At 36.6% G+C, this 23358-nt stretch overlaps 3 protein-coding genes and 1 pseudogene across 12 annotated transcripts; all 4 read right to left on the bottom strand.

Moving 5' to 3' along the window:
- Positions 1 to 71: 71 nt before the first annotated feature.
- LOC110793706 (GATA transcription factor 19) lies at positions 72 to 6524 on the bottom strand. Of its 8 annotated transcripts, none has more exons than XR_008928541.1 (11): positions 6058 to 6523; positions 4774 to 4860; positions 4553 to 4686; positions 3656 to 3766; positions 3460 to 3574; positions 2595 to 2654; positions 1560 to 1625; positions 1415 to 1486; positions 1183 to 1273; positions 526 to 626; positions 72 to 426 (listed from the first exon to the last, which is right to left on the bottom strand). XR_008928541.1 is itself a non-coding variant. In XM_021998769.2 (11 exons), exons 1-10 carry the CDS (start codon positions 6301 to 6303, stop codon positions 561 to 563), a joined length of 1005 nt encoding a protein of 334 aa, XP_021854461.1. In that variant the 5' UTR covers positions 6304 to 6523; the 3' UTR covers positions 72 to 426; positions 533 to 560. The 8 variants fall into 8 exon arrangements, 5 of the variants coding, with proteins under 5 accessions (XP_021854461.1, XP_056693893.1, XP_021854382.1 ...); XR_008928540.1 differs by having other exon boundaries at positions 529 to 626; XR_008928539.1 differs by having other exon boundaries at positions 533 to 626.
- Positions 6525 to 10039: 3515 nt separating this feature from the next.
- Positions 10040 to 12528, bottom strand: LOC110793949 (uncharacterized). Its single transcript, XM_021998916.2, has 2 exons — positions 11020 to 12528; positions 10040 to 10937 (listed from the first exon to the last, which is right to left on the bottom strand). Exons 1-2 carry the CDS (start codon positions 12300 to 12302, stop codon positions 10319 to 10321), a joined length of 1902 nt encoding a protein of 633 aa, XP_021854608.1. The 5' UTR covers positions 12303 to 12528; the 3' UTR covers positions 10040 to 10318.
- Positions 12529 to 13109: 581 nt separating this feature from the next.
- Positions 13110 to 21310, bottom strand: LOC110794029 (protein DYAD). Of its 3 annotated transcripts, none has more exons than XM_056837913.1 (8): positions 21204 to 21310; positions 18368 to 18453; positions 18146 to 18249; positions 16715 to 17322; positions 15649 to 16038; positions 15188 to 15272; positions 15019 to 15102; positions 13110 to 13755 (listed from the first exon to the last, which is right to left on the bottom strand). In XM_056837913.1, exons 2-8 carry the CDS (start codon positions 18441 to 18443, stop codon positions 13468 to 13470), a joined length of 1635 nt encoding a protein of 544 aa, XP_056693891.1. In that variant the 5' UTR covers positions 18444 to 18453; positions 21204 to 21310; the 3' UTR covers positions 13110 to 13467. The 3 variants fall into 3 exon arrangements, with proteins under 3 accessions (XP_056693891.1, XP_056693890.1, XP_056693892.1); XM_056837912.1 differs by lacking the exon at positions 21204 to 21310 and adding an exon at positions 19223 to 19749; XM_056837914.1 differs by lacking the exon at positions 21204 to 21310 and adding an exon at positions 18972 to 19042.
- LOC110783220 (UDP-glycosyltransferase 91C1-like) lies at positions 18911 to 22411 on the bottom strand (annotated as a pseudogene).
- Between the last annotated feature and the right edge of the window lie 947 nt (positions 22412 to 23358).

Genomic DNA, 23358 nt, shown 5'->3' with positions numbered 1-23358 from the left:
ATTTTGGATCTGAAAAACACTGCAAGCTTCATCAGGCAACATATTGCAAGGGAATCTAAGAACACACAATCTGCATATAAGGAAATCCCACTCTGAAATTTAACCTTAAAATTATTACTATTATTATTATCATATACCAGTATTTCCAGAAAACCGAGCACAATACAAACTGCGTTACTGGTTTTCTGATCTCATAATACAAACATTATCTACAATATAAAGTTACAACTCCTGTAATTCAGGAGACCTGTAGTTCAGATATATATAGAAGCAATCACTCCAATAAGCTAATGCTAACCAAACATTAAAAAATCGAGGCTAGTCGATTGACATTGCAAGTAGCATCAGCAGATGCCCTTGAATCCCTGATGTTCCACACTAGATTTCAAGTTCATTCTCATTTTTTGAGGTAATAATAATGTGTACCTGTTAAGAACACAAATATAATCACGTGTCAATCGAGATAAATCATGCTCATCGGGTCTACAAAGATTTCTATCACTCCAAACTATAATCAATTACGACTACCTACTGTTTTACGAGTATTTGATGCATGTCTACTAATCACTGTTGGTGGGAATATCCACGTCTGTCTCGGAACTATTATCAAGCTCAGCCAGAGTATCCTGCAGATGTTCGCTTAAAATATGAGTAAACAATCATTAAGTTTTTATATAATTAGGTAAGAAGAAAGACCCTACTGAACCTATCACATGTTAGCTAGCTCAGCTACACAGGTCAAGCTTGAGCTAAAGATGGTTGTGGGTCGGGCCAGATTGGCTTCGGGGCGGGACCATGCCAGACCCACTCTCCATCGGACCGGACCGGGCCGGGCAGAAAAGTTCAAAACAGGGTCAGGCCCACAGACTGTCGTGTCTAAGTCTATTTTTTACTAAATTTAGGGTGTTTTGTCGTGTCGTGCTTTTTCCAAAAAATGCGGCCCAGGCCCAGCCCACAACTTTGTGCTCGTGCCGGCCCGACCCACGGCCATCTTCAGCTTGAGCCACTCCCAACTCCCAAGCATTTTTGCAGCTAATGGAGCTCGACCCTGTGACCTCTAAGTCACAAGGTGAATTCTCCACCAACTTATGTTGGTAACAAATAATCACCAAGTGCAAGTTACTCAAGAATGCCAAAGTTAAAATCCAGAATTGCTCGAGCTAAAAGGATATTGAAGGATACAGTTATACAGTACATCTTTGTCAAAGTTTCCTGACGAATCCACAGCTATCTCCGTTAGCATGCTAGTATCGTCTTCTATTCCATGAGAATTCTGGATGATGTCAAGCTATAAATTAGCGCAATATCCAAAGTAATGCATCGCATGATTGTATGCAAACAGATTGAGGCAAATTGGACAGATATAAAGCAATAAGCACGCACAAATGTAGATTAATTCATAGGGATCAATTACCTCCTTATGGGGTTTGACTAAGGAATTGATATAGGCTATGGTTACAGCACCGGAATCACCTTTTGGCGTTCTCTACATGTAAAAATGAGTCACATAAGGAAAGAAACCATTATCCATCCTGTACAAGTCGCATAGAGAAACATACAAGCTTACTCGGGTTGGCAAGTGAATTTTCTTCAACAATGGAAGGTTTACTATCAACCGGGGTTCCCTGCAGTTAAAAGTGAAGCTAATTAGACACTTAGATCTTGTTCTTTTAACCTTCAAAAAATAAGCTGTTTCATGATTTCATTGCTAGTGAGTTCACGTAAATACAGAAAGGAAACTAAGCTCAAGTCACAATTTAGAAGGAACACAATAAGTTGACTTCAATTAAGTTCAGATAAGGTATTAGTATGTTCAACAAAGTTCAGTTCGTAAAGGTGAAACGAAGTCTCTGTTAAAAGCATCATGTTGCCTCTAGGACTTTGTAACAAAGACCAGAATTTCGACAAAAAATTTGTAAAATCAGGGAAAAGAGGGAAAATAGCCAAATAGGTCATCAACGACCCGAACAATTAACAAAAGTAAAACAAAAGGTTTATTTTTATCATCATAGGACTTAATCCTCCTTAGAAATTAGTATAACCCTCTCCTCATCACCAGTATACAAGTATTACATTTTGATTGGATTACATCAAACTTTATTTAAAATAGTGAACAATACAAAAATTGGAAAAATAATACAAGATAACAGAAAATTCAAATATGTAGTAATATATACTTTTATTAAATATAAATTAATCATGTAGAACACATTATGTTGTGCCCTTTCGCATGTATGTATCTAATGCAGTTCAACCAAGATGGCTACCACCTAGAAGGATTTATGAGCAAATAAACACGACAGCAATGAAATTCTTGTGTTTGCAGAAAGGCTGTTTCTTTTAGAGACTCTTGAATCCTGATTGCAGGACCAATGAATTACAACTACTTAACAAGAAATAATAGTAGAGGAAAGTTGAAAAATAATCTCTAATCTGTCCACTAAAAGGAGAATAAAGGCAAAATGATTTGAAGTCACGACAAGAAGAATTTTTAACATGGGCTCATTAGGGCATGCGTGGCAAACGGAGAAAATGGTTAGAAAAAGAGGTCTAATTCATTTGTCCGAAATGCAAGATAGCTCAAGGGTACTTACAGGTTCAGCTTGATCCAATATGAAATTTCTTCTTCCTTTACTTAAATTTCTCAGTGTTCCCTACACATATTAGCAGCTAAATGAGCAAGAAACCCACACTTCAACAAGAATATACAAGTAAGAAATTATCCTCAACTAACATATACGAAGTATTTGCTATGTCTAAGCTCTCGATGGATTGTCAACTCTGAAGTACCAATAAGTCCTTGATGTGAGGAGAGTATGTCATACAAAATTCACATATTGTCTGACCAGGAACAGCAGAATTCAGCTCATAACCCCAGTAGAGGCAAAGTTGTGTATTAAGATTTACAAAAATAAACTTGCAGGGTCATCTCTATATATAGCTCAGAACCTTAATGCAAGTGCTCGACATCACTGCTATCTTAATGAATTTGGTTTTATTAATTAATACAATTTTCCTCCAGTTTTATCTACATTGTCAGCTACAAATCTGCAATACATCCTGTGGTCGTACCTAATCAGAAAGGTAATCCTTCATCATTGTATGTTATTCTTGACAATGTCCAGTAAGCAGCATAAAAAAATTATGAACTTCTGCAACACTAATACACTATAACTTCCATGATCTTCAATGCCTTATGAACACGCGTTTTCGTGTCATTCAGTAAAACTAAGAGCAAAAAAAATATTGTACTTCAGAGTATTACCCTAAACAAAAACTTGGCATGAAAAACTTGCTGGTACCATTATACACAGGCATAACACAGATGAATTTCTTCTTTCTTACATGAGCACAATTATAAACCATAACGCAAAACTTAATGCACATATGATCATATTAAAGCAATAAACATGTAGTTTAATTCATTAAAATTTTGAATACTATACTATGAGTTCACACCTTGTTGGCCCACATCAGTCCGCAAGCATTACATAAGGTCCTTGGACCAGATGGTCCACGTCGCATTGCTGGTGTATCATTTTCACTAACACCACAATGCTGGCACTTGTGTAAACTGAAAAATCATCGAGGAAATTAGAAAGGAAAAAGACAGGAATTCAGATACTTAGCTACCATCAAATTAACATGGACTCACACAGTTTCCGGCCCCAAAGCAGCACCAACCAGTAAATTCTTCTTAGCTTCCAAATTGGATGATGCTGAATCTTCTCTCAACGATGCGAATTGGCCATTCTTCCGGTGCATCCTAGGAAAAAAAAAAGCAAAGAACCCCTAGTTTTAAAAAGCAATCTCTTGAGTTGATAAAAGTAAGCAGCTCAGAGCAGGATAAAAATTTAATAGCAGAATACTGGTTTCAAGATTTCTCATGGGTGCATTTACACAAAGCACTTGTAAGTGATATTAAAGTTCGGGTTCAATTCTAATATAGGGCTTCTGTAAGCTTATACTTCGTATCAAACATTCAAGTAATCATTTCCTCTGATTTTACCCTTATTTCTCATCCAATTTTGCATCACTAAAACAGAAGCAAGACTGTACTAGTTCTTACTGTGAATCTGATAGCATTTATTACAATATCAGAGATTCAGAGATACTGTAGTTCCCTCTAAAGTCTCATGAGATAACCGCTAAAGAAAAACAGATAGATCTTTTGAGGAAGTAGCCAACAGCCTATGTCTTTGCCTTATTTCTTCACATAAAGAATATGATTTTGCATGTACTTCTGGTGTTATGTTGGCTAAAAATTGCCTAAAGCATCAAGGGTAGGATCACCCAAACACACCCATTCAAACTATTTGCTGCACTTCAAATCCTAAGTTCCCTATGCCAAAAGTACAAGCTAATATATGTTTTTAAGGGTGTGAAAACTACTAATGAGTTCATAAGCTTTTGCCTACAGCCTCTACAGCACAATAGCACAGAGAAAAATAGAACCTCTATAGCAACAAGTAGCCGTAACAATCTGGGAAACTGACTGATAGAATCATCAAAATATGAGAATGGAAAAGGAACTTAGAAGAAAAAAAATCACCTTTCAGCAACCTCCTTTCGTATTGTATACCTGATTTTGTTATCAAAACATCTCTCTTTTCTTTTCTCCCGAAACCTAACTAAGGAAGCTACCCGGTGGGAAATAATGGATTTCCTTGCAGGGCTTCCAGTGACCTACAAATTAATTACAGAATCAGCTCAAAACATCCATAAAGGCAACATATACAAATATATTTATTTTGTTTATTTTGCAACTATTACCCGATTATCTTGCCCACAAGAAACCTCGGCTGTTGGAACTCCAGCGTGAAAATCACGTTCCCCAAGGAGTAAGAGCACTGCTTGAACCTGTAGTTTGAAACTCCAATAAGACATGCTTCTGTCTCACACAAACTTAATATCAAAAATATTTTAAATACAGCATACCATATGCAAGTAACATCAATAAGAATGAGAGTCGATAACACATACTAGCACATATTGAAATCAGTAACAACAATAACATTGATTATGTTAAAATCACTACCGAACAATAACAAGGATTTCTAAGAACTACTTGGGCACTGTATATCACTCATCACACTGAACACATATAGAAAACGAGAAAGAAAGGAATCCCTCAATATATACTAATATTTTGCAAGTCAACAACACATTGTTTGTATATTAATTATTGCTTATCAAGGATAATTATACATACAGATTCACATTCCACCAAACATACATTGTACGCGCACAATTTCAACAATTAACAAGTTCCAACATTTCGCACCACATACAAAATGACCTCTTAATATCTGAAGAGTCGTACATAATTGCAAAAATCACACAAGACAAACTTAACTAAACAAAACAAACCATTGCACCATAAAGTACAAATGAAGTTTACATTTCATAATACCTAGCTATATTAAAATATTTGGTACTGTAGTTCGTACTAACACTTAGGGTGCCTCAAATCATAGAGTAATTTCTACATTATAGTAGTACAAAACAGAGGAAATTTTAGCACTCCAAAATTTAGCATTTGTATCAACCCTTTGTCATTTTTCTTTCTTTTTTGGTAAATTGTATCAACCCTTTTTCATTTTTCTTTCTTCTTTGGTAAATTGTATCAACCCTTTTTCATTTTTCTTTCTTCTTTGGTAAATTGTATCAACCCTTTATCATTTTTCTTTCTTTTTTGGTAAATTGTATCAACCCTTTTAAACATTGTATAAATGAAATGCTAAAAATGAGCAAAATCATTAACCTCAAAAATTATCCCTAATCACTTTAAACAAACTTCGTCAATTAGCTAAAAACCACCACAAAAACCTCACATTGTACCAAATCAATGTCTTGTCATCAACCTTTGATTTCAACTTCCAAACACTTAAAATGTGAAATTATAATTGCTCGAACTACTAAGATTATCAAAATTTTTAATAAATTTTACAGCAATATAACTATATGATGCTTTTTTATACTAAAATCATAAATAACAAAAACTATATAAAATTATACTTAAAAAAATAAATAAATTGGGAAGTGTACTGTACTGACCTTTTCAGGGGTGATAGCAGGGAACACAAAGACCTCCCCTTCGAAAGACAAGGTGAGCTCGTTAGTCCTCCTACTACTACTGGGACCCACACCTCCACTCTCTATCCTCGTCTGATCTTCATCAACGCCGTCGTCATCCATCGAATCATCGCCGTCTGATTCGCCGGAATCTTCTCCGTCAACCGGAATCGGAACCTCCTCCCCTTCGTACGGCCGCGATTGCAACGGTTTCGGATTCGCCGCCATTTATTCCTGAAATTGGATTATTGGTTTATCCAAAATTGAAAATTTCAGACAATTTTTATATATTTTGGGAAGGACAAAAAGAATTCTGCGAAAAAGGTAACCTCAAAAATAGCATAAATTTAAGTGAGTTAACACTGAAAACAAAGAATGCAATTAATTAAATAAATAAATAAATGAAATAAATAATGGAGAAAAGAAAACGAAAATGAGTACACGTTGATAATGATGGTGATGGTGGAATAGTGGGATGTTATGGTAAATGTTACGATTTTTTTAATTTACGTTTTTGTATTTGGGCGTATTTAACTATTCATCCTTTTTTCTTTTTTTTTATATTTGACACATCAAGGTTGTGGCCCTGTTCGGTAAAATTAGCGATAGCGGGTAGCGGTCAGCGGTTGAGTAGCGGTCAGCGCTTAAAGTAGCGAGTAACCAATGAATAGTAGCGGGTAACGGTTAGCTGTCAAAGTAGCGGGAAACTAATATAAATGTTCGGTAAAAGTAGCGGTTGATATTATAAAATAAAATAAAAGCAAGAATATTATTTAAAATTTTATTATAAATTTGTCAAACGCTACCCACTACTTTAAACGCTACTAATTTTAACGTTTGACAAAAGCTACCCAACCGCTACCTTAACCGCTACCTAAATCGCTACTTTACCAAACACTTACAAAACGATACCCGCCACCTCAAACTCTACCGCCGAACACGCCCTCTGTTCCGTTTAACTTATTCGTCGACTTTTTTATATTTTACGAGGGAATTCTTCCGTTCTTTTTTTGATGACATACTAAGGCTATGTTCAATAAGTTTAGATAAGTTCAGTAAAATAAACTTTTTCCATATATTTTCACTCACAAGTACATTTATTTCTAACAAAATAAATCTCTTTCAGATAAAATAAGTTAAGATAAATTAAGATAAGTTAAGACAAGTACGGATAAATTTAGATAACATAAATGCAGACAAAATAAATCGAACCGAATGAAGCCTAATTAATATGTAAAAAATATAAAAAGAAGATATTATAAATCTATACAATGAGATGGTATTAACAAGACATCGCATAACTATTTTTTTTTCTTAAGTATAAGCCGCAACTGATAATCAAAATAGATTATATAAATAGCGTCGACAGTCAAACTGTGTGAACTAAAGAAACAAAAAACGCGATATTTAACTAAAGAATTAAAGATAGCGGATAGCATTTTGATTAGATGGAAAAGCTAATTACGATGTATAAAATTATTTATGTATGGATTATATTATGCGTAGTCGTTGTAGTAGTTATTATGGTTGATTTTGTTGTTAGTCTTACGTGGGAGATTTTAGACCGCTTATTTTATTTTGTTTTTATTTTTATTTTTAATAATGGTGAATGTATTATAGATTTAGGCCCCCTACGTGTGCTAATTATCCATCATGTGGTGAGATGATCATATGATTCATATCCATTTCTGATGATGAGGTTTTCTGTGGTGGTGATGGTGGTGGTGAGTTGGTGACGTCAACGGAATTATATAAGTTATTATCTTAATTTTTGCGTATTTTTCCTTTACAAAAACAAAAACGTAAGGGTGCGAGAGTGTATCGAGTTTGAGTTGATTTAAGTAGGTTTAGAATGAATGAACTGTCTTGAATTTGAGATAAATTTGGAACGTTAATCGGACGAATTCCAAGCCTAATTTGCTCGGTCTAGTGATAGTTCCTTATTTAATCGAGTTTTTTTTTTTATCAATCAGATTCAATTTCGTGAAATGTGAAGATTCTCTAACGGACAGTGATTCTCCCTTACTTGTCAAAACTGGCTCGGACTTTGGAGTATATTGACCATCTCTAAAAATATCAAATTGATAAATCATTGCAAATCTTAAAGATTCTCTAACGGACAGTGATTCTCCCATACTTATCCAAACTGGTTCGGACTTTGGAGCACATTGACCATCTCTAAAAATACCAAACTGATAAATCGTTGCAAATCCTATCTAATCAACTAAATCACAAGATGTGGTGCATATACAATGATCATTGTAGCAATTGGGTCATTGATAATTGATAAAGATGAGCATGCTCAAATTATGAGGTATTACATACTCATACTCAATAAGTCTTTAACCTAGCTATGTATCCTTAATACAAATTTCAATGATCACAATTTACAAGCCAATTTTATATGTATATGTTGAAAGCACATAATGAAATAGAATCACACAACTATATACCAAAGGGAGAATAACTAAAGCTAAAGACAATCAAGGGCTTTCTTCTCTTCACCTAGTCTGGTCTGATTTTTCTAGTTTATGATCTGGACTATTCTATGAGTATTTTTTGCTTTCTCTAGTCTCATCTGATAAACAATAAGAATAAGGCAAAGAGAACAGAGTCCAACCAAATGGAATCAAACATCCTCTTCTTGGATGCTTCTTAAGAAAAAATAAGGATAGGAGTTTTGCCAAATCGAACTGTTTAACATCAACTATGGGTGTTACCTGAATACATCAGGATCATACTTTTGCTGTAACTATCAGGCTTCCAAGATCTTTCGCCGTCTTTTCTGAAGAAAACCTCGATTGTAGTTCATTGAAGATGAGAGCGGGTCCAGTTCACTGCTTCGATATACAACCAGAAGGAGAAACAATTGTGAAAATAACAAAGAAGAAGGTTAAAAATTTCAGAATATACTTTTCAGAAACCAAACTGGTATCTGTAACCATAGTCCATAGCCTATATTTTCAACAAGTCTCAGAAACCAAACTGGTATCTGTCAACAGTTTCAGAGTTTCAGCTTTCCCATCAACTTCATGTGGTTAATTGGTGTTCTCCAATACAGAATTCCTTAATGAATTTAAAGTTCTACAAACTGTGGAATTTCCTCCAGAAATGTAAGACTGGTTAACTTTCCAGCTAAGTTTTTCTTTGGAGTAAACATAATTCAAGCCTATGTTACGTGGACTCAGATACCCATATTGGGCACGGGTACGTGTCCAAGTGTCCGACGCAGATATTTTGTGAAAAAATGGCATGGTTTTGGTCCAAAAATCAAAATGAATTGTCCAAGTGTCCATACTCCATACCCATGTCCGAATATCAAGGATTCGACACGGGTTTTTGAGGTAAAATGAAGAGTCCCGGGCTACAATCCCAAAAATGAAGAATAATGCAGCATTTGATTTTCACATAGCATAACTTTTCTTTCTTTCTTGAACTGCATCCTTCTACTCACCATCCCTTCAGCAGTTTGAACATGAAAAAACTCCTCAGAACTCATACTCTAAAGCTTCAGGGTTCATCTCTTCAGTGATTCTGCAAATTCCTTTAAGCCAGAACAACCTGCACAAGCCTTGTTTTCAAACCTGCAACTTCTTTTACTTAAGAACGGGACTGAGGGCTACAAATATCTCATGTAAGTGACAATCTTGTCTTCACTTGAGCGTACGGCACCATGTATCTTCTGTCTTATTGAATTTCCAATTGAACCACGTGACGTCAGAGTCAGAGTGCTTAAAAACTGACATAGATATGCCAGAAACTAATACAAACTCAGTCTGTATCTAGTTGTCACGGTAACACTTCCAATTCAACTAAAAAGATGATGGTTAATTCCATACCTATTAGACACAGAAATGGCACAAATTCAACCTGCATATTCTTCAACACATTTTTTTTGTAGCAAACTCCACCTATCACTTAACAGCAATAATCAATGACAGCTTAATAAGAGAAAATGATAAAATAGCCTCTTGAATCTGCTCCTACTTCATTTCATTTGCTGGAACAGAAAACAATTCACTCTCACAAGTATCATGATCATCTCAAAGTTACAATTCCATCTATAATGTGGGGTTGATTAATAGAGGGGGATCAAAACACTCCCCCCACCCCAATTTCAACCGTTCCTACTAGGCTAATACGGAATCTTGTAATATAAGAAAACAATATAGGAACCGAAAAATCGAAAATGTTACTCATACCACATCAGAAACTGTAGTAAGAATATCCCTTCAAAACAAAATCAGGGAAGAACATCCATTGTCTCTCCCTCAGCCGTTCTCTTCACTTCATCATCAGCTACTCTCGACACTTCAGCATCAGCAGCCACCTTCACTTCATCACCAGCAGCTCTCGGCACTTCAGCATCAACAGCTACCTTCACTTCATCATCCCCCACTTTCTGCAATTCATCATTCCCAACTTTCAGCACTTCACCATCCCCAACTTTCTGCACTTCATCATTCCCAACTTTCTCCACTACATCATCCCCAACTTTCTGCACTTCATCATCCCCAACTTTCTGCACTTCATCATTTCCCACTTTCTGCACTTCATCATCCCCAACTCTCTGCACTTCATCATTCCCAACTTTCTCCACTTCACCATTAGAAGGGCGGAAATCAGGATAGTTACGGTGATTTAGGGAGTGTAACCAAACAGCAACAGATCCTTCCTTATGTTCAGTATTGGCTATATGGGAGTATATGTACTTCAGTTTGAACTCCTCAGCTTCTTCAGCATAAGCTTTCATTGATACCTCCTCATGAGTGCTGTTCCACTTATTGTTATACGAGGTGAAAAAACACTCATCCAAGTACAACCCCACCTCTGGTGCTGTAGGCACATTAATCCGAAAATCCCTGAAATTTCACAAAGAACGTAAATTTTCTCAATCAAAAGATAAATATAAGGCCAAAGAATTCATCAATTCTGGATTCTTACTGGTCAAAGGCTCTCTCATAGATCGATTCAGGAACAAAATCCCTCATAACAGACACGGCCATCCCGATCAATTTCCGTATCTGATGAAGCATGAAGCTCTGACCAACAACCTCACACTTCACAAACTCGATCCCTTCAATTGTTAGAGTAGTGTTTGCTTCAAATGACACAATGTATCGTTTTGCAGACGGATCTTCAGCCTTTGTTCTGGTAGTAAAGTTGTGGAAATTATGGGTTCCTTCATAATACTTCAGTATTCTATTAAACCTCTTTCTTTCTTCTTCCCCATACTTAAACTCACTGGCATTTACTTCACTATCCGAAGCCATCATACTCACATCAACACCATTTGTATTCTCTAATGAAACATTACAATCTTCTTTCACATTCTTCTCTTTCTCATCACTAACCAAAGATGCATCTCCAGTATTCGACAAAATGCCTGACTGAACCAAAACATCACAATCTACAACACCAGCATCACAATTTCCCAATACAACATCACCTTCAATCCCCTCTTTCTCACCGGAATTCAACAATGCATCTCCAGTGTTCGATGAAATGCCTGACTGAATCAACCCAGTATTCTCCCAATCCCTCTTATTACCCATCAAACCTATAACTTTCCTACCCCTCTCAGAACACCCAAAACACTTAACAAGCTCATTTCCAGACCCTAAACTAGCAAGAACACTCTCCCTATCACGATGGCAACTAGGATCAAGCGCAAAAACAGGCAACAAATACACATATCTACGCCTATCACAAAACTTTTTAGCATTAAACGAAGGAGTTACCCTTTTATACCCGAAAATCCTGATCTGGGGAGGGAGATTGGAGTTCAATCGTTGAACAAACCCAGGTGGGTCGACGTAGAATCTGCCGGAAACAACCTGACCGACGGCGCTGACCCCTTTATCAGTGCGAGCAGAACGGGCCCAGTCAAATCGCTTGGATATCCCACGGTCAGCCTCGGAAACTGCACCGGCGAAGAAGAGGGCTTCCTCGAGGTCGCCTTCGATGGTTTTAGCACCTGGGTTTTTCTGCATACCTTGGTATCCTACGCCGCAATACGCGAAGAAGATGGCGACTTTGCGGAGTTTGAGTCGGGGTGGTTTTCTGGCTGTTTCTTCGTCGGAGGTTGCGGTGGTGGAGGACATTTTGGGTTTTTTGAGAGGGGGTTGTTGTTGTTCGGGGAGTTCAGGTGGTGGTGGTGGTGGTGGAGGAGGGGGCAGCGAGGAGAGAGATTGAGGAGGGTTTTCGGATTCGGGTTCGGGTTCCATGGTGATAGTGGCGGTGGTTGTGAGTGGTTTAAGTGGTGGAGGTGTGATCTTCCTCCATTTTCAGGTGGGCGGTTTTTGAAGAGGGGTGTTGAAGAGAGTGATGGGAAGAAGAAGAAATGGGGGTTTTACTGTATGCTTCTAAAAACCCTAGGAAAAGGTTGGAGTTTCAAAATTGAATTTACTACTTGTTGGAGTAAAAATGTAGGGGAGAAATGGGGTTTTTTAACATGGTCAAATCATTGGTGTGGTAATGTAGTAGAAAATTTTACCTGAAATAACACTCGATACTGCAAAATTAAACAATAAAATGAAAAATTAGGATTATTGTAGATTTAGTAAGCATGTGCGAAGTAGATGCTATACAGCAATTAACCAAGTCCGGAGTATTGATTATGTTAATGTGTATTTGTGATCTATATGTATATCCGAATAGCACGGTAAGGATTTAAGATTGATAGAAGTAATGGACAAACCTAGAATTGAAATTTTCACTCTCTTATGCATTACTATATCTTGGGGATGGGGGGCTTTTGGATCTGAAACAAAACCCGTGTCCCACATTGGACATGTTTAGGGTCGGGCCTAATGAGACCATCCCAGATTTTTTCAAAGACAAAAACCGACAAAGGTATATAGTTGATCATAAATCAACATTATAAGATGAGGAAGCAACCAACAAAGTTAGGCTCACCTTCTTCTTCAAAGAATTCCGGGGTTTTTGTCCGAAAAAACTCATACGTACCCATATCAGAGTGTCGAGAATTTGACACAAATACTTGACCTAAACTAAACGTTAAGGTCACATAGTACGGAGTAATAATAATATAACTTTCATAAAGTTGTAACATGAAATTGATGTCAAACAAGTGAGTCTGTTACTATATGGCATTCATTGCAACAATGGCAAACAACTAATATATACAAACATATCTTCTGCAGTTCTGCTGGTCATGAATACCTTACAAAATTCCCTTAACTCTGTTAATCAACCTTACTAACCTACTTATATCAAACATAAGCTTGTTAAGTTGTTAAAGGACATTCACAATGCTAGCTAAATCAGCTAATTAAGGCCAAAACTTGCAAGAATTTACTGCCTGTTACCACATTTACATTAGGGATAACTAACTAACTAACTAACTAAGATTATGTTCATATTATAAGTTTATGAAGTGGTGGAAGAGAGAGGAGAGCCTGAGTGATCCGCTTCTCGAGACAAAAACGTGTTGCTGCTGATGTCATCAAGTCGTCTGCATGGTTTCAGTTTTACAATCAGTCTTCTTGCTGCTCGGCTTTCTTCCTCTGCTTCTTCACCTTGACTTTCTTCTTCCAAGTCTTCTTTGGTGTCTTCTTTGGTGTCTTCTTCTGCTGGTAAACTCTGGTAGGGAAATGGGATTAGTTGCAGACTTGCTGCTGCTGCTTCAGATTTGTTATCTTGCAGTTTACTGTCTTCCTGCATGAAATGATGCTACTGCATAAATCTATGCAGTGGAATGGAACATATTCATGCAGAATTTGTGTTCTGATTCAATGATCACATAGTATGGATGAATGGATGATAGATTTATGTATATCATCATATATGCAGTGGTAAATAAGCCTTTTGTGTATCAATATTCGCGTAAAATCATGGTAAAGAAAACATGTGATTCAATTGTATGGATACATAAGCCAAAAGGTGACTTGAACATATGTTCAAATCAATGCATATGTTGAAATGATGCTACTGCATAAATCTATGCCGTGGAACATATTCAAGCAGAATTTGTGTTTTCTGATACAATGATCATAGTATGGAGATATATTTATGTATAACAGAATATATATGAAGTATGAAATAATATTAGACCTGATAAAATATACAGGTCGGGCCGGGCCACGTCTTAAAATCTATGCCATGGAACATATTCAAGCAGAATTTGTGCTCTGATACAATGACCAGTAGCATAAATCTATGCCATGGAACATATTTGAGCAGAATTTGTGTGCTGATACAATGATCATAATATGGATGGTAGATTTATGTATAACAGAATAAATGCAAGGGTAAATACTAAATAAGCATATCATTCAAGGCACAAAAGCACAGGAAGAACCAATATGCTGTATGAAATACTAGACATAATCAAAATGCAGGTCGTGGAGGGTTCGGGTCGGCCCACACCTTAATATTCTGGCCATTAGGCCGGGCCGGGTCGAATTTTCTGCCCAGAAATGACGCCCTTTTGGGCCATTTCGGACCTGGGCAAAGTTATAACTAAAATAAAAACCCACCTAAATTTTTTTTAAATCAGACCGGGTCAGGGCGGGTTCAGGCGCCTTAATATTCTTCCCATTATGTGGGGCCGGGCCAAAATTTCTCTGCCCCAAATCCGCTATGTCGGGCCAAAAATGACGGCTTTTGGACCATTTCGGGCCTAGATAAATTTATAACTAAATTTTCAATTTTGAGTTGCCAAAAACTTACCTAAAATTTTAAAATCGGACCGGGCCAGAAAACATGCCTGAAATTTCTGCCCAGGCCCGCTATTTTCTGGGCCGGGCCAATGATGATCAGGTCTCTATGAAATATCAATATTCGCATACAAACATGGTAAAGAAACACATGTGATGCAATTGTATAGGCTTGAACATGAATCCAATGTTCAAATCAATGCCATATATATCAGCTTTCACTTGATTGAACATCGTAGAAATTAATGCAAACATCGCATACCTCCAGTTCCATCAAAGCTTTTGAAATCTGACGTAGTTGCACCTCCATAAGACATTTCTTCTTCATCAGCACCTCATAGGTTTCCTTCATGCAGAAAAAGCATGTTAGTTTATCTCTCAAAAAAAAGGAGAAAGAACTTTGATTACTATATAGCAAAATTCATACTGACCCTCCTAGAAGATGTGGTACTGACTGGCATCACCATTGTTATTGGCTGTTCGTCATTGTTTTCAGTTTTCAGCTCTGCCATATGTCTGATTATCCAAAAAAGGAAGTCTTGATTGAGATAAAAGAACACAACTTATCTTATTAATTATCCAATTCTAAATCAATCAAGGATTCAGAAACTTGAATCACTAATTAATCACTAGTTTTCAGCTCTGCCATATGTCTGATTATCCAAGAAAAGGAAGTCTTGATTGAAATAAAAAGAACATCATGCACTTATCTTTTTAATTATCCAATTCTAAATCAATCAAGGATTCAGAAACTTGAATCATCACCAATTAATCACTAATTACCTTCTCATGATGCTAAGTTCTTCTTTAAAGAACATCACTTATCTTTTTCATTATCCAATTCTAAATTCAAGGATTCAGAAACTTGAATCACTAATTAATAACTAATTACCTTCTCATGATGCTAAGTTCTTCTTTAAGCATCTTGACTTCTTGACGACACAAACACTTAGGATCACTAGTGCTATCTCCAAGCTTCCATCCAGGAGGTGGTATCCAGTAAGGATCTTTAACCCCAGCCTCCTTCCTTATGTCAACCAGATCAGCACTCTCAAGCCAGTACTCCATCTTACCTTCAGAGTCACACCTCCTACGAAGGCGATCATTCCCATCATGTGGGACCACTTGACCAGCAAGGTGCTTGAGCATATGGTCCAACAGACCGGTATCACCTATTCTTTTCCGGGCTTCTGTCCTTAGCTGTAAACGAGAAATTGGGTTGCTGTAACCAGCTCCGTATTTCTTCAGAACCTCCACCAATTCCGTTGCAGCTGCCTCGTACCTGCAAATTTAGCTTCAACTTAGTCTCTGTTCTGTCACCTTATTTCCAGTTATTTCGGGAAAAATAAGTTCATATAAGTTCAGTGAAGTGAAGTTAAGATAAGTTAAATATAGATAAGTTCAGATAAGAAAAGTTCGGGAAAAATAAGGGAGGGCCAAGTACAATTTATAATTAAAATAAGTTTTGATAAGTTCATATTTCCTAATTCCTCAAAAGCATTCAACGAAATTAACCGCTTAAACCTCCCTGTCCCTGATTAGTCCACCCTACAACCACAATTATCAGTAAACATCAACATTTTAATCCTTCTCAAGCATGCGTAATAATCTTAAGATCAAATTTCACAAGTGTAGAACTATAAACCTTTTGCCTTCCTCAAGCATCTAATAGCTAAAAACTCGAGATCAAATTAATAGCTCAAGTTCGGATTTCCTAATTCCTCCCAAGCATTCAACTGAAATTAACTGCCAACCCTAAGAGTAACAATCTTAAGATCACAACTTCAATAAACATCAACATTTTTATCCTTCCTCAAGAATCTAAGAGTAACAATCTTAAGATCAAATTATTCGCAAGTTTAAGTACAATCACAATAATGCCATCACATCATACATCATATCAATATCAAAGAGATCAAAAAAGCCTAAGACTAAAACCAAGTGCTTGCAAATTTTACCTTTTTAATGGCCATCTATCAACAAACTCTTTATTACTGTTGTTGTTTCCCTTGATAGACTTAACAACCTCAATAGCTTTTTGCTTCGGAATCTGTCTACTCTTCTTGCTTTGAGAAGTTGGAGGTCTACCATGCTTTCTCTTCCTGCTGTACTGAATGATTTCTTGTGCCTTAGGTACTTCAATGAATGCCACTTCTTTCGCACTTTTTTCTTCCTCTTCAAAAGTTGAACTCTTTACCTCAACAAGGTCATTCACCTCTGTGGGGTTTGGAGCATAGGCAGCGAACTTCTTTACTCCCCATCCTTGTATTCTGCTAGCTTGAAGCTTGTGAAAGCATGGACCATGTTTAGCCTCAAATTCACTTTTTACCAACAATGGCTTGATTAACCAAAAGGATTTGGAGTGTCTAAGCATCTCGAATCCTTGAGATGGGATTTGTCGCCTTAGAACTTTTACAGCAAGAGTTGGCCCCATTATAAACTCTTCATCCAATGCAGGGTAAAGTTCTGATCTACTAGCTATATGGTCTGAATTCCCAAAATACGCGTCTATAGATTGAGCGCTAGGATATCTTACAGTCACATTCAGCTCAGCTTTCGCAGTTACCTTAAAAGATCAATGAACAAACAACAAAGCCAATTGTATACATTACCACATTTGTTTCACAGCAAACAAACTTTCTTTTGGCATATCATAAGTTCAGAACCACAGAAAATCCATGACAGCAGTTTAAGACAGTGGAAAACAGTATAAATTGATCACAACTTTTTTTCCACAACAAAATCTCAAAAACAAATGCACATCAATGAACAAACACAAAACCAACTGCATCCATTACCACATTTGTTTCACAGCAAACAAATTTGTTTCATAGCAAACAAACTTTCTTTTGGCAAATCATAAGTTCAGAACCTAAGAAAATCCATGACAGCAGTTTAAGAAAGTGAAAACCAGTATAAAATTATCACAACTTTTTTTTTCCACAACAAAATCCCAAGAATCAATACATATCAAAATCCAACGGTTTTTTCTATTCCACAAAACCATGAATGATCACAGTAAAGAAACAAAATTTAAACCCGGGGGTTGAGCTTTTCGTTACCATAACAACTCAAACACATTGAAGCATGGTCGGGGTTCTAGGAGGTAGCTTCAAATGATCAATCTCATAAAATGAACCTTCCAAACCACATTATTTCACAGCAAACAAACTTTCTTTTGGTAAATCATAAGTTCATACCCACAGAAAACCCATGACAACAGTTTAAGACAGTGAAAACCAGTATAAATTGACCACAACTTCTTCCACAAACTATTCAACAAAATCTCAAACATAAATACACATCAAAATCCAATGGTTTTCTGCATTCCACAGAATGATCACAGTAAAGAAACAAAATTTAAACCCGGGGTTTGAGCTTTTCGTTACCATAACAGCTCGAACACAATGAAGCATGGGCGGGGTTCTAGGAGGTAGCTTCGAATGATCAATCTCGTAAAATGAACCTTCCATAATAACCTCAGCAGGTTCCCCTATGGGTTAAATTATGATAATTAGTTAAAATACAAATCACAAATCACAAATAAACATCAGCATAAAAGAAAAGAACAAAAAGGTGGCCCAGAAAAGAACAATGGTAGTAAATAGTACTTTTGGTAGAGGTGGGCAGGGGACTTCTGATTGCTTCAACTCCTACTGCTCCCAGGATACTCTGTCTTGTGCACATCCTTTTCAACCTGTAAAACCCCCAAAAAATTAAAATTGAAAAATCAAAATCTTTTTATTAAAAAAAAAAAAAAAAAAAAGTGGATTGTGACAGATTATCCCTTTTTAAGATGATTAAGACAAGATAATCCTGGGTTATAGTGACAAATGATTAAAAAAAAAACCAGATAATAATAATTAAATAAATAAATAAAATAATCTGATGGATTTTGTTGAAGAAGAAACAAAAACACTCAAATAAAATAAAGAAAAATCTGAAGAATTTTGCACAATACAAAATCAACCCCATCTACGCAGATGAAGCTTTTGTCACCCTCCCCCCCTCCCCCCACCCCCTCCTCCGTCGAAACCACCGCCACCTCCGTCGCCGCCACCAGCAGCAAAGAAAAACAATAAAAACAGGGGGAAATTATGGCGAAAGAATAAGAAGAATTTCGAGAACAAAAAAGAACGCTATAAGTTCGGAAATTATCCAAGGGTATGTTTATGTAAAGCCACAGAAAAGCTTAAAAACGCCATTAAAACCCACCTTACTAAATCCTCAAGCTTCTAAAAAGAAAACAGAGAAACCTAAACTTAAACCCCCAAAAACACAGCATTGAAGTTTAATCATCAACAAACACTCAAGACATTACTATACCCAATAAAAGGGGAAGAATATCGGGAGTTTGATTTCTAGTAGGATTGTTGTTAAACTTAAAAGTATAATCATACATTGTTTTGAGAAATTTGGAAGAACCCAGAAAAAAGAGGAGAGAGAAAGTGAAGCAACATTGGTACCTGAGTTTGTGTGTGCTGATTGTTGAAGAAGAGGGCGCAAAGGCGAATGCAACAGTGGGTACCTGGGTGGACTCTCTCTGCTACAAAACAACTGGAGATAGAAAAGTAGGAGAGAGAAAGTGGGTTATTTGATTTATTTCATTTGAAGGTTTATTTTACCTTTTTTATATATGGGCGATTATTTTAATTAATTTAATTGGTGTAGGACTATTATAATTATGTGATTAGGATTGGGATTAGGGAATGTTTAAAGAAATTGAAATAACAAATAGCGGGTTTTGGGCACACAAAATTGGCCCGAAGATGGCCCGATCCGACACAATGGCAGATTTTTATGTCCTCGACCCGACCCGACCCGACCCGTCTTTTGATCAGGTATACTATATATTTTCCAAATTTTCATAATTGTACTTACCTATAATTAAATATATTAACTGTTCAAGTTATACATTGACAAACGTGTAAATTAAATGTTGCAAATAAAAAGAAATGAATGAAGTAACTTTTTTATATGGATAAATATTTTAAAGAGTTATAAGTTAAGTTGTACGTTATTAATGATTATAAAGGTATTCCCTCAAAAGAACCATAATAGGAAAAAGAACCATTACACACCCGTGTCCAAGACCCTCAACCACTGAGTTCCACCCACAGTGAGTCAAAAACCCGCGAGTTGAGGAATGGCCTAATATCTTCATTTGCGGGGCCCAGCCTAGGTGGACTAATCCTCGATCAGATGTTCGATTTTGAAACCCTTTTGGAAGCATCTCCACCTAGACCTGTCAAAAATCGACCCGGCCCGAAAACCGACCCGAACCCGAGCCGAAAATACTGGGTCCTGAACAAGATTTTGTGACCCGTAACCCGATTTTATCCGAACCCGAGCAACCCGAAAAGTAATGGGTCAAAACCTGATCGAACCCGTTTTGGACCCGACCGATTGAAAATCATTGTATTTATACTAAAAAAAATGAGATTATGAGAAAATTTAAGCATAATAAGCACGTTGTTTTTACTATTGTTGTGTGTAATATGATTTTATTTAATACTTATACGTCATTTTATAGTTGAATTTGACTAAATATAAACTTGTGTAGGAAAATTTGTTAATTTCTGCTAATACTTTGTATATTTATCACCTAAATTAATGAAAATATAATGCGCGTTTTAAAATCTCTCAACCCGTTGGGTCGACCCGAACCCGAAAGTTCTGGGTCATGAACAAGCATTTGTAAACCCGAATCCGAAAATGACCGACCCGATTCAACCCGAATCCGAAAATAATTTTTTACAACCCGACCCGACCGACCCGTTTGACAGGTCTATGACTCCACCACATTTCTAGTCAGTCCGGGTTGGTTTCGGAGGACTAAGAGAAAAGGCAACCCAGAAAGCTCCAAACCAAAAGCCAATTCCTCGAGTTCTTCCTGACTTAGTATCGACTCACTCCCAAGTGCAACATACAACACGGAGTCTGTTTTTTGTCGGTCTAACCATATTTTAATCATTATCCATTCTTCGTTGTCAAAGTCTTCGTCATAATCCGGAAAGAGGAAACTAGACCTGGTAATCGGGCGGGGCGGGTCAGGGTCGGTGCGGGTCAAAAGAGGGTCGGGTATTGAAAGGATCATTTTTAGCGGGTCGATAATGGGCGGGTCAAAAGCGAGTCGTGGGTCAATAGCGGGTCATTAGTGGGCGGGTCAATAAACGAGGAATGAAAAATGAAAAACAAAAGAGCCATGTGCAAGTACAAGTAAATACGAAGCTATACACGTAATTTTTTGTATCATTACTATTTTAATTTTCAAAATAATTGTAGTATAAGTTTGACCCTATAATGACCCTGTCCAATAAAGGCCCTGTCCAATAAGAGCCCTGCCCAATAAAAGCCCTATTAACTTGACCCTAACCCTATATCCATTGGACTACCCAGTCCAATAACCAGGTCTAATAGGGAGGATAGTTTTCTCATAGAGCTTACCAAGGAGCTTAAGCCATGTAGGCTCAAACTCAGGGGAGGTTCTGATACCCACAACATCACATCCTGCAATAGAGGAACCAAAGCGTATTGTATCTTGTGACGCGATTTCTGCATCAACCGAATGCATGAACTTCATCACCTCATGAAGCCGATAAGCAATGTCTGATTCAAAAGGAATCCAATCAGGAACGACAGTGAAATCTTCGGGGGCTAATCATAATTTGTTTGAAAGTACTTTTAACATAGGAATCTAACAAGTGTATCTATCTTTACAAAAATAGATACTATGTGTTTCTTATTACGTATTCTCTTTGGTGAAAAACACGAGTATAAAGAAAAAAGCAAGCGTGTGTAAGAAAAATCAATCATTATTATGTACTTGTATTGGGAATGTGTAAAATTTAATGGTTGTTTAATGAACAAGAACAAAAGAAAATTGATGTCCCCATGGTGGGTGAAAAAGGCAAGTGTGTGTTTTTGGCAAGTTTCTGGAAAAGTAGAAAGAATTATATGATTTAAATAGAAATAAAAGTAAAACATAATACGAGTACTTTTGTGGATACCCAATTAGGAAACATGAAAAATAGACTTTGTTCTTTTTGCCTTATCCTTAATTAGAAAAATCAGGATAGACCAGGCCAGATCAGATCAAATTATACCAGAAAAATACTTAAAAGCATTAAGACGGTAAGACCAGATTAGACCATATATATCAGAAAGTCAGAAACTAGAAAGATCATACCATACCGGACGAAGGGAACACACCCATGATAACAAACAGAGGGAGTACATTTTTTGCACCAAATTAATGATCAAACTTCATCCCAAAAGTCAATCATAAAAAACAATTAATTAAGTAATCTTACCTCCTCCAACAAAACAGAAATCGGATCTTCCAACAAATCAAACTTGCTTTTCAAAAGGGGTTGCATAGTGCTAACAACATCCATGGAGGATTCTGCATCATCAGGCACCCCATCAAGATGAGGAAGATGGATGCTAATCAAGTTTATAGAAGATGATAGATTTGCAGGAATTCTGGGAAGTCTAGCTATGTTTTTAGGAGTTGTTATGTAAAAGACAGTAATACCCTTCTTGGCTAAGCATTTTGAGAGTTCTAAGAAGGGTATTAAGTGTCCCATGGCTAGCCATGGAATCATGGCTACTTTTAGAGAAGAAGAAAAAGAAGAAGAAAAACGTTTCTTCATGGATGTGGAATTATTAATTGAGATTGTGAAGAGGAAGAAGATGTAAGTAAATCATGGATTTATACATACATGTATAGATGATACTCCACCATTTTATTTTTGGAAAAATTACTTTAAATAATCCAATCTTTCGACGATTTTCCATTAATAATCCAACCTTTTGATTATTATCTAATAATCCAACATTTGTACCCCATTAACTTTTATTACACCCATATGACCGTTTACTTGCTAATAAGGTCACCTCTTATTTTTATTAAAAAAAGCATTTAAAAAGAACTAAAATAAACTTTAGGAAATACAAAATTATTATTTATTTTTAAAAATAAATAATTTACTCCTCCCCTCTTGTTTCTCTATCTCTCTCATTTCTCTGTCTCTTTCCTTTGTCTTCACTCTTCCCCACATGAATTTTCACCACTTCGTCAATCATCCATGTCATTCTCCACCTTCGGGTTTCGAATTGTCATCATTTTTTCAAATACTCGAAGCCCATATTCGCACAAGCCAACACCAGATTTACAAAAGTCCCAAGAAATCAAATTAGGGGAAAAATTTCGGATTCCTGTTCAAATAATTTCAGGAAAATGTTGAGTAATTTTATTCGCATTGCACATGAATCTGAGTATTTCTTGTTTAAATTCGATCAATTTTTTTTTTTTTTTACAATTTGGAGCTTTAACTATCGTCGTCGGAATTCAAGGATGAATTTCTTACATTGCCGAGCATCATCGCTGCTACCACCAATCAACCCCGCACCTCCGCCGCCGCCACTGGTGGGCTCATTTGATCTTCATCATCTACAATTTCATTGCCCGCATCCTGCTTAACCATCTTCTCCTTTCAATTTCCACCCAATTGTCGATTAAATCGTAGCCCTCGATCGTCAATAAATAGATATTTTTTCCCTCTGTTTTTTCGATTACTTTGCACTAGTTGTTGTAATT

This window comes from Spinacia oleracea, chromosome 2 (genome assembly GCF_020520425.1).
Source record: "Spinacia oleracea cultivar Varoflay chromosome 2, BTI_SOV_V1, whole genome shotgun sequence".
NCBI lineage: Eukaryota > Viridiplantae > Streptophyta > Magnoliopsida > Caryophyllales > Amaranthaceae > Spinacia > Spinacia oleracea.
This window is presented reverse-complemented; position numbering and strand designations above follow the sequence as displayed.